Source organism: Mesoplodon mirus, assembly GCF_964341445.2.
Source record: "Mesoplodon mirus genome assembly, chromosome: 1".
Taxonomy (NCBI): domain Eukaryota; kingdom Metazoa; phylum Chordata; class Mammalia; order Artiodactyla; family Ziphiidae; genus Mesoplodon; species Mesoplodon mirus.
In genome coordinates, this window is record NC_138976.1 from 214,672,885 (window position 1) to 214,687,638 (window position 14,754).

Here is a 14,754-nt window from a genome sequence, read left to right on the forward strand (position 1 = left end):
GATTGGTTTCCTCTTCCTTCTTTCTCCCTTCTTTCCACATAGCTAGTCCCTCCATCAAGCTGAGATGTTACTAAGCTAGCATTTGTCCTTCCTTCTTTGGTCCATAATATTATACCGATCTATAAAGGAATCCTCTATAGATAGGTACACTCATACTCACATATGTATTTGTGAATTTATATGCCTCCACATTTGGCATTGTTTTAAAAAAATCATTTTATATAAGCTTTTCTCCATCTTGATTTTCTAATTCAACTATACCTTGTAGGAGTTCTTTTCAGTTATCAGGAATAGTTCCACGTTAGAATTTCTACATCACTTTCCATTATGAAAGTGTACCATTATTTATTTAGTCATTTCCTACCCAAGGCATCTGCTTTATCTCTACTTTTTTACAACTATAAGCTCACAATTGCACATGTGTTTTCAGATACTGGGGGCTTTCATTTTGATGGGACAAAGTTCCAAAAGTAGAATTTCTTGGTTGAAAGTTCGAAACAGTTTTAAATTTTAATAAATGTTGTTGGATTGCCTTCCAAAAAGCTATAACATGACACTTCCCACCAGCAAAGTATGATAGAGCCCTTCCATTACATCTCAGGCAGCCACATGTTCCACATCTGTTAGACTCTTGCCAGCTCAAGGAACGTGAACTAATATCTCATTGTTACTTCATGTTTATGTGACTACTGGTGAATTAAATAATCTTTTCACCTGTTTCTCGTCCATTTGGATTTGCTTTTCTGATCATTGTTCAGTCTTACTCTTTTCCCTATTTTTTATTTTATTTTTTTAACTTTTTGTTAATTTATAAGAGAGTTTTATATTTGATAGATAATCCTTTGTCATTCATAGTCCATATATTTTTTCAGATTTATCAATTTTATATTAAATATTATGTGATACATTAAGTATATAAATATTTTTATTTGTATGTGGTCAGTAGGTCTGTGTATTTCTTTATAGCTTTGGAATGTCTCTAAAATCCTATAACCTATACATGGTCTCATGGATTTTCTTGTAAGAATTTTTAATTGGTTTTATTTATCTATTTATTTTTAATTTTTTAAAAAATTAAGTCTGATTGTCTGAAGTGTATTCTTTATGTGATATATGATAAAGTTTAACTTTTATATGCTGTCTTATTGATATCCATTTGTTCCTACACTGTTTAGTAATTAACCCAAACTTTATCCCACGTAGTTGAATTTCATTACATACTAACTTTACATATATTCTCAGATCTTTTTGTGGGTCCCTTATGCTGTCCCACTGCTATGTCTCCTCCTATAGTAATAACACAGTGACTTGATTACAGTGACTTCATAGTATGCTTTGCTATCTAGTAAGTTAAGTGCTGCCTCACTGTTTTTCTTTGCATTGTATTTTTTGGAGAGAAAGGACAATGTTTGGGCATTTATTCTTCTATCTGAAATTTATGAAAATTTTTTTAATCCCAGGGAAAATTTTTGTAGAGAGCTTAGTTGGAGTTACATTAAGTCCTTCCCATCCAGACACTATAATTAAAAATAGTTTGTTCCTGGAGCAATAGAGGTATCCTAGGGATTAAAAGTGTCTTTAAAAACAGAATTATATAAAAAATAAAAACAACCTGCTAGGCAGGTCAGATCTTAGGCTGACTGATCGCCCTGGGTGACTTGGTTTGTGAGACCTTTGGAGACAAAACCAGCCTGCCTATGGCAGGACCAGCCTGGCCATATCCTTTTCTTCAGACGCACAAAAGCGCGTCTCCTACCTAGAGTAAGGTGTATCTGTTACCTGAGTGACACACTTATAATCTCATTTACATAACCAAGGCAAGTACAAGAAAGTTGTTGGTGTAAGTTACGCTTGGTGCTAGCCTTCCCATTGGATAAAAACATCTAGCACCTCAAGGGAAGAAAACTGTCTCTTCTACTCTTGTATCCCACACCCAGCATTAGGCCTGGGAGAGATGTGGCTTGTGATTCCTTTGCAAATGCTGAGAAATGGAGAAGATGGACAATTTCTAAGAGACTCAGAAATAGGTTAGCCCAGCTGAACAGTGCTTAGAGGGACCTATAAGGTAAATTTGGATTTAAGTTTCATGGGGAAGCCTAATTTGTAAAGGCCTAGATTGCTGGATCATTGATAAGAAATTCTGTAAATTTTGGAAAATCTGTTGTCAGTGAAATGGAAACATCCGTCCTGTGCCTTCCTAAAGCCTCTTTCACTGTATTCACAGGGAAATGTGTCCTTCTCCTGCTCGCACCCGCAAACTGTCCCCATGACTTTTCTGAGCTCCAGGAGTTACTTGGCTTTGCCAGGCACCTCCGGAGAGGACAAAGTGTCTGCCATCTTCCAATTTCGAACGTGGAACAGAGCAGGGCTGTTGCTGACCAGTCAGTTTCAACACAGGTCAGGAGCTTTCATCCTTGTACTTAATGATGGAAAACTCAAGCTGAGTCTCTCCCAGCCTGGACATCCAGTAAGGGACATCACAGCAGGTAATAAACATCTTCTCTGAGATGATGTATAGGTATTTGCCATGACTGTACCTTCTTACATGTAAACCTAAGATTGGTGATCTCTAAAATAAATGAATGACTGAATCCATGAGATATTCATAATCCTACTAGATTCTTTTTTCCTTTGAAATAGGTAACTCCAGGCTGTTGGTGTGTCAGTCAATGTGACAGAAGTTTACCTACATCAAAGCATAATTATCAAAAAGTTTAAAAATAAATGATTATCAACTTATGGTTACCAAAGGGGGAGGAGAGGGAGGGATAAATTAGGAGTTTGGGATAAACAGATAAGCACTGCTATATATAAAATGGATAACCAACAAGGACCTACAATATAGCACAGGGAACTATATTCAATATTTTGTAATAACCTGTAAGGGAAAAGAAACTGAAAATGAATATATGTATTTATATATGGCTGAATCACTTTACACCTGAAACTAACACAACACTGTAAATCAACTATACTTCAATAAAAAAATAAAATTTAAAAAAAGGAAAAAAATTATTTATGTTTGTGGTCAGTAACTAGCAGTAAACTTGAAACACTAGAAGACATTAGCCTAATCCCAAGTAGTCTTGAGAAAATAGATTTCTTTGAACTGCATTTTAAACCTATATACACATTGATTTTCAAAATAATGTAAGTTATTTTTCCCTCTTACATCAGAGCCACTGCTTCCTTTGTACCTACTTGTTTTTGATAAGGCTTCTTCTAACTGGGTGAATGTTCTGTAGTTTTCTGAGAAGAACCTGTTTATTTTTAGACTCACTTCTAAGTCATGTTATTTTTGAACTTTGGGGACTGCTTTGCATTTAAAACTGATAAAATTTAAACCCAAGCAGGACCATGACATGTCATTCCCTGAATGTTGAATGTGAAAGGAATATCTTGCCTGACCTATGGTAATCAGTTTTGGACTGAAAAGCTGGGAATGAAAATTAAATTTTCCCTTCTTTTTATAAATAAAAAATATTTGATGGTCAGCATGCAAATGAACTGAGTTGATAGTGTCACCTCAGATTCAGTAAACTGCCTAAATCTTGGTTTGTGTAGATTTATAATTTACATGTAATAGGAGCTAAAAGAGATAGCTTTTTAGTGTTGTGTAACATGGGCACACACCACCCTTCCTCCCAACACACATATATATTAGTTATTGAATTTTTTGTAAGCTGGCACTGACACATTACATAAATACTTTATTGCACCAATTTTTAAGGTTTTACAGTGTAATGTGCTATGTTTCAGAAGCAAACCAAAGAGAAATTTCTCATGATGCTTGCTGCTTGCTTAAGTAGCACATAAAGGGGAATCTTTTATACATTTGAAATAGTTGAAAAATAAAACAGGCTGCAGTTTTTTTCCACTTTAAATCTTGTATCAAGTACCCAACCCATGTATCAGATTGAAACTTAAATTTCATTAAATGACATTGAAAAGACATCTTTTAGCGTATTTCCAGGTTTTAGATAATTTTTCCCAATAGTTATCTCAAGGTAGTTCTGAAGAGATTGAGAAATGTACCAAGAGTGGATAATCTGGTGCATGTGTGTTCATATGGCTGGGCCCAGGTGGGGAAGTGTCGTGGAAATAGAGAAAAAGTGGGAGCAACAGAGGAAGAGGGAGAGAATGAGTGTGCATGTTCACCGATGGAGTTCCCTTTATGTAAGAAAAGACACAATTCCACCCTTTGCCAAATTGTCTCTACTGCTGTGGTCATTATCTCCTATTATTAGAATAAATTACGTGGCTTAAGCAAGTGAGTGGGGTGTATGAGAGGACTCCCATCCCATGCATGTTTCTAAGTCGGCCTCTGCCCCTTTGATATGTAGCCCACTTCTTCTCCTGAAGCCTCAGTGTCCTCATCTTTAAAATGGCACTAATATGAGTTATTAGTAATATGAGTGAGAATCCAGGGATATAACATATATAAACCCTTAGCACAGCACTGTTTATTAACAACTTCTGGTTATTAATATTTTAACACTAGTCCCACAACCATGGCATCCCCCCAGATTGAAGCCTTTCTAGGGGCTGGAGGAGTGTGATAGAATTAGCATCATCTTCATAGTAGCACAAATCAAACATACAAAATCTACTCTCTGGTCTCCATCCAACCTTTGACAATAGTGTTGCCTGGGAAGCAGGCTGTCCTTTCATCAGAAGTGGGCCGAGTTGAAACCACACTAAAGAAAAACAAAGGAGGAGAATTATAATGGATAGATGGAGAAAATGAATATAAATGCCTGCATTTTATTTTTAAATTAGAATGACCACTTTTTCTAAGAACAGTCTTATATAGGCAAATGGCATCTATTACAAATTCAAGGAGATATTCTGAGGGCTTTCTGCAAGTTCTCCCGTGAAATAACTATATGCTAGATAGGTAGAGAGGGAGACAAAGGAGGGGCGAGAAGGTGAGAGAAGGGGAGAGAGGGAGAGAGAGGAAATAGTTCGCAAAATCAAACTAAATACTGGGTTTTAATGACAGATTTTTTTTTTTTTCTTGAGGTACGCGGCCCTCTCACTGTTGTGGCCTCTCCCGTTGCGGAGCACAGGCTCTGGACGCGCAGGCTCAGCGGCCATGGCTCACGGGCCCAGCCGCTCCGTGGCATGTGGGATCCTCCCGGTCCGGGGCACGAACCCGTGTCCCCTGCATCGGCGGGCGGACTCTCAACCACTGCGCCACCAGAGAAGCCCTAATGACAGGTTTTAAGTGGACATAGTTATCATACTGACAGGTATACTATGTAACCTTTAAGAGAAGCACCAAATGATAAGACTGGAAGGAACATTTAGAGATTTTTGTTGTTGCTGTTCATTCTCTTTAGCTCTAGGATTACAGAACTTCTTCCAAAACTTTATTTCAATTTCATAATATATGTTTTAAGTGTCTAACCTAAATCCTCCATATTCTAGTTCTTGGCTTTTCTCATGATCTTTCATGAACCAGTGTTGAGTTTTTGAAAATGTTTCTGGCTTCACAAATATAAAACAAAAAGCAAGAGTCTAACATTTTTATTGTGTGTACCTGTGCATGTGGTAGAAGTAACTAGTGACTTTAAAACTGTCCCCTCCCTGAAAGTGAGAAAGTGTCGGGAAGTATCATAACTAATGTTTCTGAGAAAAACAAAGTTATAGCTGTTTTCACAACAGGATCTTTGACCTTCTGGGTCATGTTAGAAACATTTCCCATTCAGGTGGATCTTGAGTCCACGTCAAAGTCATTAATGAGAGATCAAGCAGGAAAAAAAAAAGCTGGTTTGAAGAGCATTTGAGGGACGTGGATTCACATGGTCAATTGGGCTATACATACCAAAATATATTAAATTAGATAGGACTGGTTAACTTTCTCCCAGGAATACCACCATATTTGGTGGGGGTGGGGGCTAACATCTCCATTGGACTCTAACATAACTTCTAATTCCCACAGGTTGACTTCTAAACTTACAGAGCTGTAAACAGTCTGTACCTTTATCATTCGTAAAATATATTAGTTAAATATATTGGGACATTCCCGAAGGTGCTCAGATTAGACATGCCAGCTGACTAGCATGCTCACACATGGCATCAAAAAATCAAGCAGTCATCCCACTGTTGTTTTTCAGTGAGTGAAAGTATTTCTTTATGACCCCCTTCCCTGTTGACCAACATAATTTCTAAAGATTCCAATTATTCCCCTCTCCCCTGCCCCCTTAATTGAAACATGCATCTCTTGGGACTGCTGTGGGAGTTGCAGTGACTTCCTGTGAAGGGAAGGAATCCCTTGCCCTTGGCCAAGTGACTCATTTTGGCCAATGGCACGTGAGCTGAGGGGGCCTGGGCCACATCTGTGTAGAAGCTGCCAACGCCATAGCAAGATTCTCCCAAGTGCCGTTTTCTCTAAGTCGTGAGACAGGGATGGGGGCTGTGCATTAGCCTTGGTCCTGCATGAATAAACGCCTGGAACACAGAGGTCAGAGACCCAGCTGGCCTAGGGCCAGAGCAAGACACAAACCTTAGTTGTTACTCATTGAAACTTGGTGGGTGGTTGTGTCCACAAAATAATCTAGTAGAAACGAACACAAATTGTCTGGGTGAGTGTACTGGGACATGTACTGCTTATTGATTTATCTACATGACACAGCATCGGTTTTTCATTCAATAGAAGATGCAGCAGGTAAGTCTGTAGGAGAGTCATGCACAGTTGGTAGCTGGTCAACAATTCAACTAATTGACCATTCTCAGCTCCACCACTTGAAGAAAATATAGATATTTCTTCTCACGGATTCAAGAGACAGTGCTGCTTTTAAAGGACTGATAATCTTTTTTTTTTAATAATAATGTAATAATAACTTAATATACTGTATCAAATTTGGAAAAAGAATAGAAAATGTAAAAATGATATAAAGTGAAAAGCATAATTCCCTCATCCAAAAACGAAGGTAGGGCTTCCCTGGTGGCGCAGTGGTTGAGAGTCCGCCTGCCAATGCAGGGGACACAGGTTCGTGCCCCGGTCCGGGAAGATCCCACATGCCGCGGAGCGGCTGGGCCCGTGAACCATGGCCGCTGAGCCTGTGCGTCCGGAGCCTGTGCTCCGCAACGGGAGAGGCCACAACAGTGGGAGGCCTGTGTACAGCAAAAAAAAAAGAAGAAGAAGGTTAATATTTAAGAATATTTCTCGCCACTCTTTTCCATGTTTATATAATGCTTGAATATGTACCCATACACACACATACTTTAATGTAATGTTTTATAACTTTATATTCTATGAATTTTCATGTTTTATTAATACTTAAATTATTATTTTTAAAGACTGCCAGTATAGTTTTTTCTAAATAGTCTACCCAGATTATTATAGACAATGACAATAAACGAAAGTAAGAAAAAGTTTTTATTTTTATAACTTACGTTTTTGGAAAATACCTGTACTTCTCAACATCTCAAACTAGATGGACTAGATGAGACTGAAATACGTCCGATGCCATGTAATTGGAAATATTTTATCATTTCATGATTGTTCAGGGTCATTCGTGGAAATTTTATTCAATTAAGGCCCTAAGACTTGAAGAAACCAGTGCTGCACTTTCCAAGGCAGAATGTTTGGGCGATCCACTCTTGTTTCCTCTTTACCCCTTTCATTCTGATTTCTTTCTTTTCTTTTCTATTTGCACATTTCTGATAAACTGAGTGATGAGAAAGTGAAAAACACCCCTGGCAGTGTGCATCTAGGCTGTAATATTCCTAACTGAACATAATCATTTTTGTTATTACATAAATAAGTACCAGACAGGCCAGTCCATGACTGTGGTGGGTAAGATGCAAGGACCCTCTGCAATTACAAAATTTATTCAACAAGCCCCTCTTCCTACTGACATGGGTAGCCCTTTCCTCTAAATTAGAGTGACCAGCATTCCACATCACCTAATTGCCTACTTAGACCCCCCTAACCAAGCCCACATCTACCCTACACCTCTCTCTGTCTCTCTGTGTCTTCCGTGGTGCCTTCTCCATTGCCCAGCCAGCTAAATGACCTGGGTGAGGTTCAGGTGAGTTCTTGGTGGTCTGTGGCAGGTGGTCCAAGGTAGGTATCATATTGTTTTCAAGTACTTGCTCTGTTTAGAGGCATCTGTAGGGTTGATAGGAATCTCTTTTAACCCATTTTGTTTACTTCCAGGTGCTGGATTGAATGATGGGCAGTGGCATTCTGTGTCCTTATCTGCAAAAGGGAATCACCTGAGTGTGATGGTGGACGGTGAGGCAGCCTCCATGGCTCATTCCCTGCATGGGCAGATTGATTCAGGCGACACCTATTATTTGGGGGGTAAGTGAAAGGAACTGAGCTACACTGGCCATCAAACCATCTTTGTCTTTCTAGCTCCTGCCTTCTAACCCATGTTGTTAAATGAAAATTATGACCGAAGAATGATTTTTTCTTTCACTTATAGTCATTGGGAATGCTGAGTGGGCAAAGATGATACATTATGGTCTAAAATGCAAGTCTACTAGTTGGCTTTGTTTAAAAGTGCCCATAGGGCTTCCCTGGTGGTGCAGTGGTTGAGAGTCCGCCTGCCGATGCAGGGGACATGGGTTCGTGTCCTGGTCCGGGAAGATCCCACATGCCGCGGAGTGGCTAGGCCCGTGAGCCATGGCTGCTGAGCCTGCGTGTCCGGAGCCTGTGCTCCGCAACGGGAGAGGCCACAACAGTGAGAGGCCCGCGTACCGGAAAAAAAAAAAAAAAAAAAAGTGCACATAATAAGATTGGTTTTAAATTTGACACTTGTTTTCAACTATGGCTGCACATTGCAATCACCCAGAAAGCTTCAAAATTCTGATGCCTGGCTGCATCCCCAGAAATCCTGATTTAATTGGTCCCGAGACCTGGACAACAGGTTTCTTGATGCTCTCTGGGTGATTCTATGTGCAGACAACATTGCAGGTCATTGCTCTCTCTCTCACCCTTAATACCTTGCCATAGGGAATTTTCTTAATGCCAAGTGACCCTTGTAACCTTTCCTTCAGGTTTTATGTGCCAAGTTTATTGCTGCATGTGGGTGTTCTTCTTCTGTCTGTTGGCTTCTCTTCTACCTGGAGCCTGGCTACTCAATGTGTGGTCCATGAACCAGCAGCATCAGCATTACCTGGAAGCCTCTTAGAAATGCAGATGCACTGTCTCTGACTTCCTGACCAGAATCTGCATTTCACCAAGATCCCCAGGTGGTTGCACTTTAAATTTAAGAAACATTCTATTCCCACTGCCTGTACAAAGGGCATCATTATATACAACAGAGGAAGAAATTAATTTAATGGCTATTAATATGTCACTCATTGCTTAGTGATGGATTTTACCAAGACAGCACCAGGCCATCTCCCCAGGACTGTAGTGTATGGGTGTTTGCTTGCTTAGTGGACTTTGACTGAGTCCATCCAGGAGCTTTCCCACCAGGGAGGGGGAGCTTCTGAAGGTAATAAATCTCCCTCCCTGGGGCATTCAAGTGAAAAATCCTGAGCCACTGGAAGCTTAGAACTGTCACCTGTAAGATTTATTTTTCAATCTTGGCTTGAAGTCCTCTCTGACGTTATTGCTGTTTTGCACTTTATACTTGTTTTTTTCTAAAATAGGTTTGGAATCATGGTGGAGATAGCTTGATAGCCCAACAAGAAAGTATAAAATTCTCCCTTAAGAACTGACAGCAAGCACATCAACCATGAATCAGGTTGTTTAATCTTTCAAAGTCCCCTAAAGCAACCTTTACTGTGAAAGGTGGAATCGTGCCAGCAGCTTTAAAAGATCAGATTGCTTTCTTTCCTTGCTTGTTAAATGTGACGCATTTCTGACCCAGATACTCTTTTAAAACTTTACACTTCTGATGGATTTTATAGCTCTGGAGAGAAACAGATTCCTTCAAAACTAAATAAAGAATTTATCCAAGAGCTATAATTTAAAAGTTAAAAGATTTTGAAGCACTAAAAGATATAGAAAGAACAATCTGTGCTCTAGTGTTTAATGACAAAAAATAAAATACCTTTAACATTTTGTATTAAAAAGTAAAAAAAAAAAGTACTTTTCGAATCATCTTTCATGTTGAACATTCTACATACTCAGAATGTGGAATGCACAGCTACATGAGAGTAGGTACGTTCCATAAATATTTACATAACTGATGTGACATGAGTCAGTCGTTACTATGGAATAGATCGTATGCACACATTTTAAGAAGACTACTATTGTTTCCTAAAAGAATATATGTGGGTGCATCCCCTCATCTACAAAATTAACCACTACAACACATTTGAATCTCCCCTTGCTCCACCAGACTTTCATTCCCCTAGTTAAGTATTACCCTGCTTTTATTAAACCAATCTTTGTATTGCTTTTCTTTGTAATCTATCATGTATGTAGGTACCTTTAAACAATAAATTGTCTTGTCTTGCCTTGCTTTTAACTTTATAAATAGGATAATCCTGCATTCATTCTTCTGTGACTTGCATTTTTTTTGTTCTACATTAGTTTTTGAGGTCTAGCCATGTAGATATGAATAGCTAATCAATTTTCATGGCTGTATGCTTTTTGATGCATATTATACCATGTTTTACACATCTATTTCACCATTTTATGTTGATAGACATTTTTATTGTGCCCATTTTTTATTATAAAAATGCTATAAATATTGGTACAGCTGCTAAGAACCATCTTACCAGTGATTTTTAAATTTTCCTTATGCACAAACTATCTGACTTTCCTCACAAGTACAGTCAATTTAGTGAAACAACAGTCAGTATCATGGTTTTAGTGGCATGCTCCAATGGTTAAGATGAATGAATGCTCAAGAACCCACAGTTGTCACATTGGTTGTGCACATAGACCCAGCCGTTGGCTCCACTAATATCTATGAAAGAACCCTAGAGCTCTAGAGGAAATGTATTGAAAAATGTATAATGAGCCTTTCTTGTGTATTTTCATAAAATTGTGCTGATGTGCAGGCTGTCTTGTTAATATAGTTTACAAGAAGAAAGTGTCCCTAAGATGAGTGGAATTACAGTTTAAACATTCCATGAGACAGTATAATGACTTTTCTTCATTACAACTTTCCTATTTTTCTGATGTAATTCTGTGTTGGCACTGAGTGGCAAAAACAGAACTTGCAGTCACAGCACTTTCTTCCTAACCAATGTATAAATTTAGAGTGACCTCTATATGCATGGCTATAAATATCCAGTTGATTCCTACAGAACAGTTTCAGCCACTGAGTCAAACGAACTTAGTCAACTGTACATTTTATATTGACACAGCAGCATCTTTTTTTCCTAGAGAAAGAATATATACTCTTTTAAAAATTCAAGTAATGCCTTTGCCAAACTAAAACAAACAAACAAAACCAAAACACACTAATTTACTAATGTTAAATAAAAAGGTGGATACTATTTTTACTCAAGGAAAACCAGGAGAGGGATGTCTAGGACCAACAGGCATGGAGTTCTGATTCTCAATAGATTTATTATATTCACAAGTTTTATGCACATGTAGAACCCTTGCTCAGGGCCCCTTTGTCTCCATAATTCATTGGACGTTCCAGCCCTGTTCTGGGTAAAGTGGGACAGGTCAGCTACAGCTTGAGTGGAAGCTCTACCCTGAAAACTCCAATGTCTGAGTAATTTATTCAATCCAAAAAGTAGCTTATGTCAGTATCTGTTTACTTATCTTTTTGATTAGTGTCTAACAGTACCAGAATATGTGTGATGTTGACATGGAAGTGAACTTCATCCAATCCATGCTTTCTAGCAATATTTGGACTAATAAAGCCAGTGTTCCTGGGTCAACTAGGTGAAAGCCAGTTAATGATATCTGATTTTTCACGGAAAACAATACCCGATGTTCTGAAATACTCCTTGACCAGGTTTCCTTCCCATTACTGGTTTTCCTGATGGATATTCAACTGCAAGTTTCCAATTATCATTATATGATCAGTCAAATGTCATTGCAATGCTGTAAAAGAAGACTAGTACGGCTTGCTGTTAGTTAGGGTGACTGTATAATTTCAGGACACTTTAGCAAATAAAGGAGATGATCTCAGTGATTATTGCAGGACAGAAGCATAAACCAGGGCTCTGTGGCTACCTGGAAGTCTCTATTTTGGCCTATTAGTCTCAGAGCACAGCTTTCTTACCATGAGAAGGGTCATCTATATACTAATAACAGCATTTCTTAAACGTCCCATGAGAGATCTGTGATCTAGATATCTCATTTTCCTTTTCTGCCTTTTCTTAGCCTGTGCTTTTTTTTGTAGTTTGTCTTTCAACAGCAGTTTCAATATAGTATAGTGTACACAGATTTTTGGTGCCTGCTATTAAGGGTGGTGGAAAGTTAAGCTCTTAATAAATTCCCTTTTGTGGAATCTTTGTACTACTCAATAGCATACTTGAACTGCAGAGTCAGGGAATATTAAGCTATGTTCAAAATCCCCCGAGTGTCCTTCTGTGAAACATCAGCAGGCCAACAAGCCTATGACAAGTCTAATGAAGTCTCATCTGAGGACCCATTCTGGTGCAGTGACATAGTGACAATTTATCTGTCATCCTCAGAGGTACTTAAACTTCTGAGTCCCTCAGTCATGGTGGATATCTTTCATTAATTTAGCAATAACTATTCAATGTCCATTTCACTCTCCATTCCAAATCAGGTCATTGATGAATGGCCCTCTGCCATTTTACAACCAGGGCTTCAGGGCAGCCATCTGTATGGATAAATGAGTGTCTCCTGCCCTGAGCTTCTCTTGGGCTGTGATACCCTACTTCCTGACCTTTATGTCATAACTGAGAATTGAGCACTAAGTGCTCAAACTTTCCTTCTTTAAAGTTTCACTTTCAGAAAGCTTTCCTCGTGACAACTGGATATGGTTTTGTTTTCTCCTAACAGATATAGTTAGATACTACATTGTATTTTGGATGAGTCTGAGGCTGGTGATATGGAGAAAAGGAAGAAAACAGAAAAGGAATAACAGTGATTCCACAAAACTATATATTAACTTAATGTTTCCTATGTTTTATCCTAACATTCTTAGTGATTAAGTGCGGTAAGTAGAAGTCACCTATAAGATTTAAAGATATACCAAGTTTCTCCATTTCCACTAAGATCAGGAAAAAGACAAGGTTGCCCACTCTCACCACTATTATTCAACATAGTTTTGGAAGTTTTAGCCACAGCATTCAGAGGAGAAAAAGAAATAAAAGGAATCCAAATCGGAAAAGAAGAAATAAATCTGTCACAGTTTGCAGATGACATGATATTATACATAGAGAATCCTAAAGATGCTACCAGAAAACAACTAGAGCTAATCAATGAATGTGGTAAAGTAGCAGGAAACAAAATTAAGGTGCAGAAATCTCTTGCATTCCTACACACTAATGATGAAAAATCTGAAAGAGAAATTAAGGAAACACTCCCATTTACCATTGCAACAGAAAGAATAAAATACCTAGGAATAAACCTACCTAAGGAGGTGAAAGACCTGTATGAAGAAAACTATAAAACACTGGTGAAAGAAATTAAAGGTGATACAAAGAGATGGAGAGATATACCATGTTCTTGGATTGGAAGAATCAATATTGTGAAAATGACTATACTACCCAAAGCAATCCACAGATTCAGTACAATCCATATCAAACTACCAATGGATTTCTCACAGAACTAGAACAAAAAATTTCACAGTTTGTATGGAAACACAAAAGACCCCGAATAGCCTAAGCAATCTTGAGAAAGAAAAATGGAGCAGGAGGAATCAGGCTCCTTGACTTCAGACTATGCTTATACTACAAAGCTACAGTAATCAAGACAGTATGGTACTGACACAGAAACAGAAATATAGATCAGTGGAACAGGATAGAAAGCCCAGAGGTAAACCCATGCACATATGGTCACCTTATCTTTGATAAAGGAGGCAAGAATATACAATAAAGAAAAGACAACCCTTCAATAAGTGATGCTGGGAAAACTGGACAGCTACATGTAAAAGAATGAAATTAGAACACTCCCTAACACCATACACAAAGATAAACTAAAAATGGATTAAAGACCTAAATGTAAGGCCAGACACTATCAAACTCTTAGAGGAAAGCAGAACACTCTATGACATAAATCACAGCAAGGTCTTTTTTGACCCACCTCCTAGAGAAATGGAAATAAAAACAAAAATAAACAAATGGGACCTAGTGAAACTTAAAAGCTATTGTACAGCAAAGGAAAACATAAACAAGACCAAAAGACAACCCTCAGACTGGGAGAAAATATTTGCAAATGAATCAACGAACAAAGGATTAATCTCCAAAATACATAAACAGCTCATGGAGCTCAATAGTAAGGAAACAAACAACCCAATCCAAAAATGGGTAGAAGACCTAAATTGACATTTCTCCAGAGAAGATATACAGATTGCCAACAAACACATGAAAGAATGCTCAACATCACTAATCATTAGAGAAATGCAAGTCAAAACTACAATGAAGTATCACCTCACACCAGTCAGAATGGCCATCATCAAAAATTCTACAAACAATAAATGCTGGAGAGGGTGTGGAGAAAAGGGAACCCTCTTGCACTGTTGGTGGAAATGTAAATTGATACAGCCACTATGGAGAACAGTATGGAGGTTCCTTAAAAAATTAAAAATAGAGCTACCATATGACCCAGCAATCCCACTACTGGACATATACCCTGAGAAAACCATAATTCAAAAAGAGTCATGTACCACAATGTTCATTGCAGCT

At 38.2% G+C, this 14,754-nt stretch overlaps 1 protein-coding gene across 2 annotated transcripts in view; it reads left to right on the forward strand.

Annotated features, from left to right (window-relative positions):
- The window catches only part of LOC309800172 (contactin-associated protein-like 3), a 178,907-nt gene that overhangs the window by 100,010 nt on the left and 64,143 nt on the right, over positions 1 to 14,754 (forward strand). For both annotated transcript variants that reach the window (XM_082614073.1, XM_082614072.1), the window contains exons 8-9: positions 2,225 to 2,486; positions 8,168 to 8,314. In XM_082614073.1, coding sequence (XP_082470199.1) covers positions 2,225 to 2,486; positions 8,168 to 8,314 — 409 coding nt within the window. The remainder of the gene's footprint in view (positions 1 to 2,224; positions 2,487 to 8,167; positions 8,315 to 14,754) is intronic.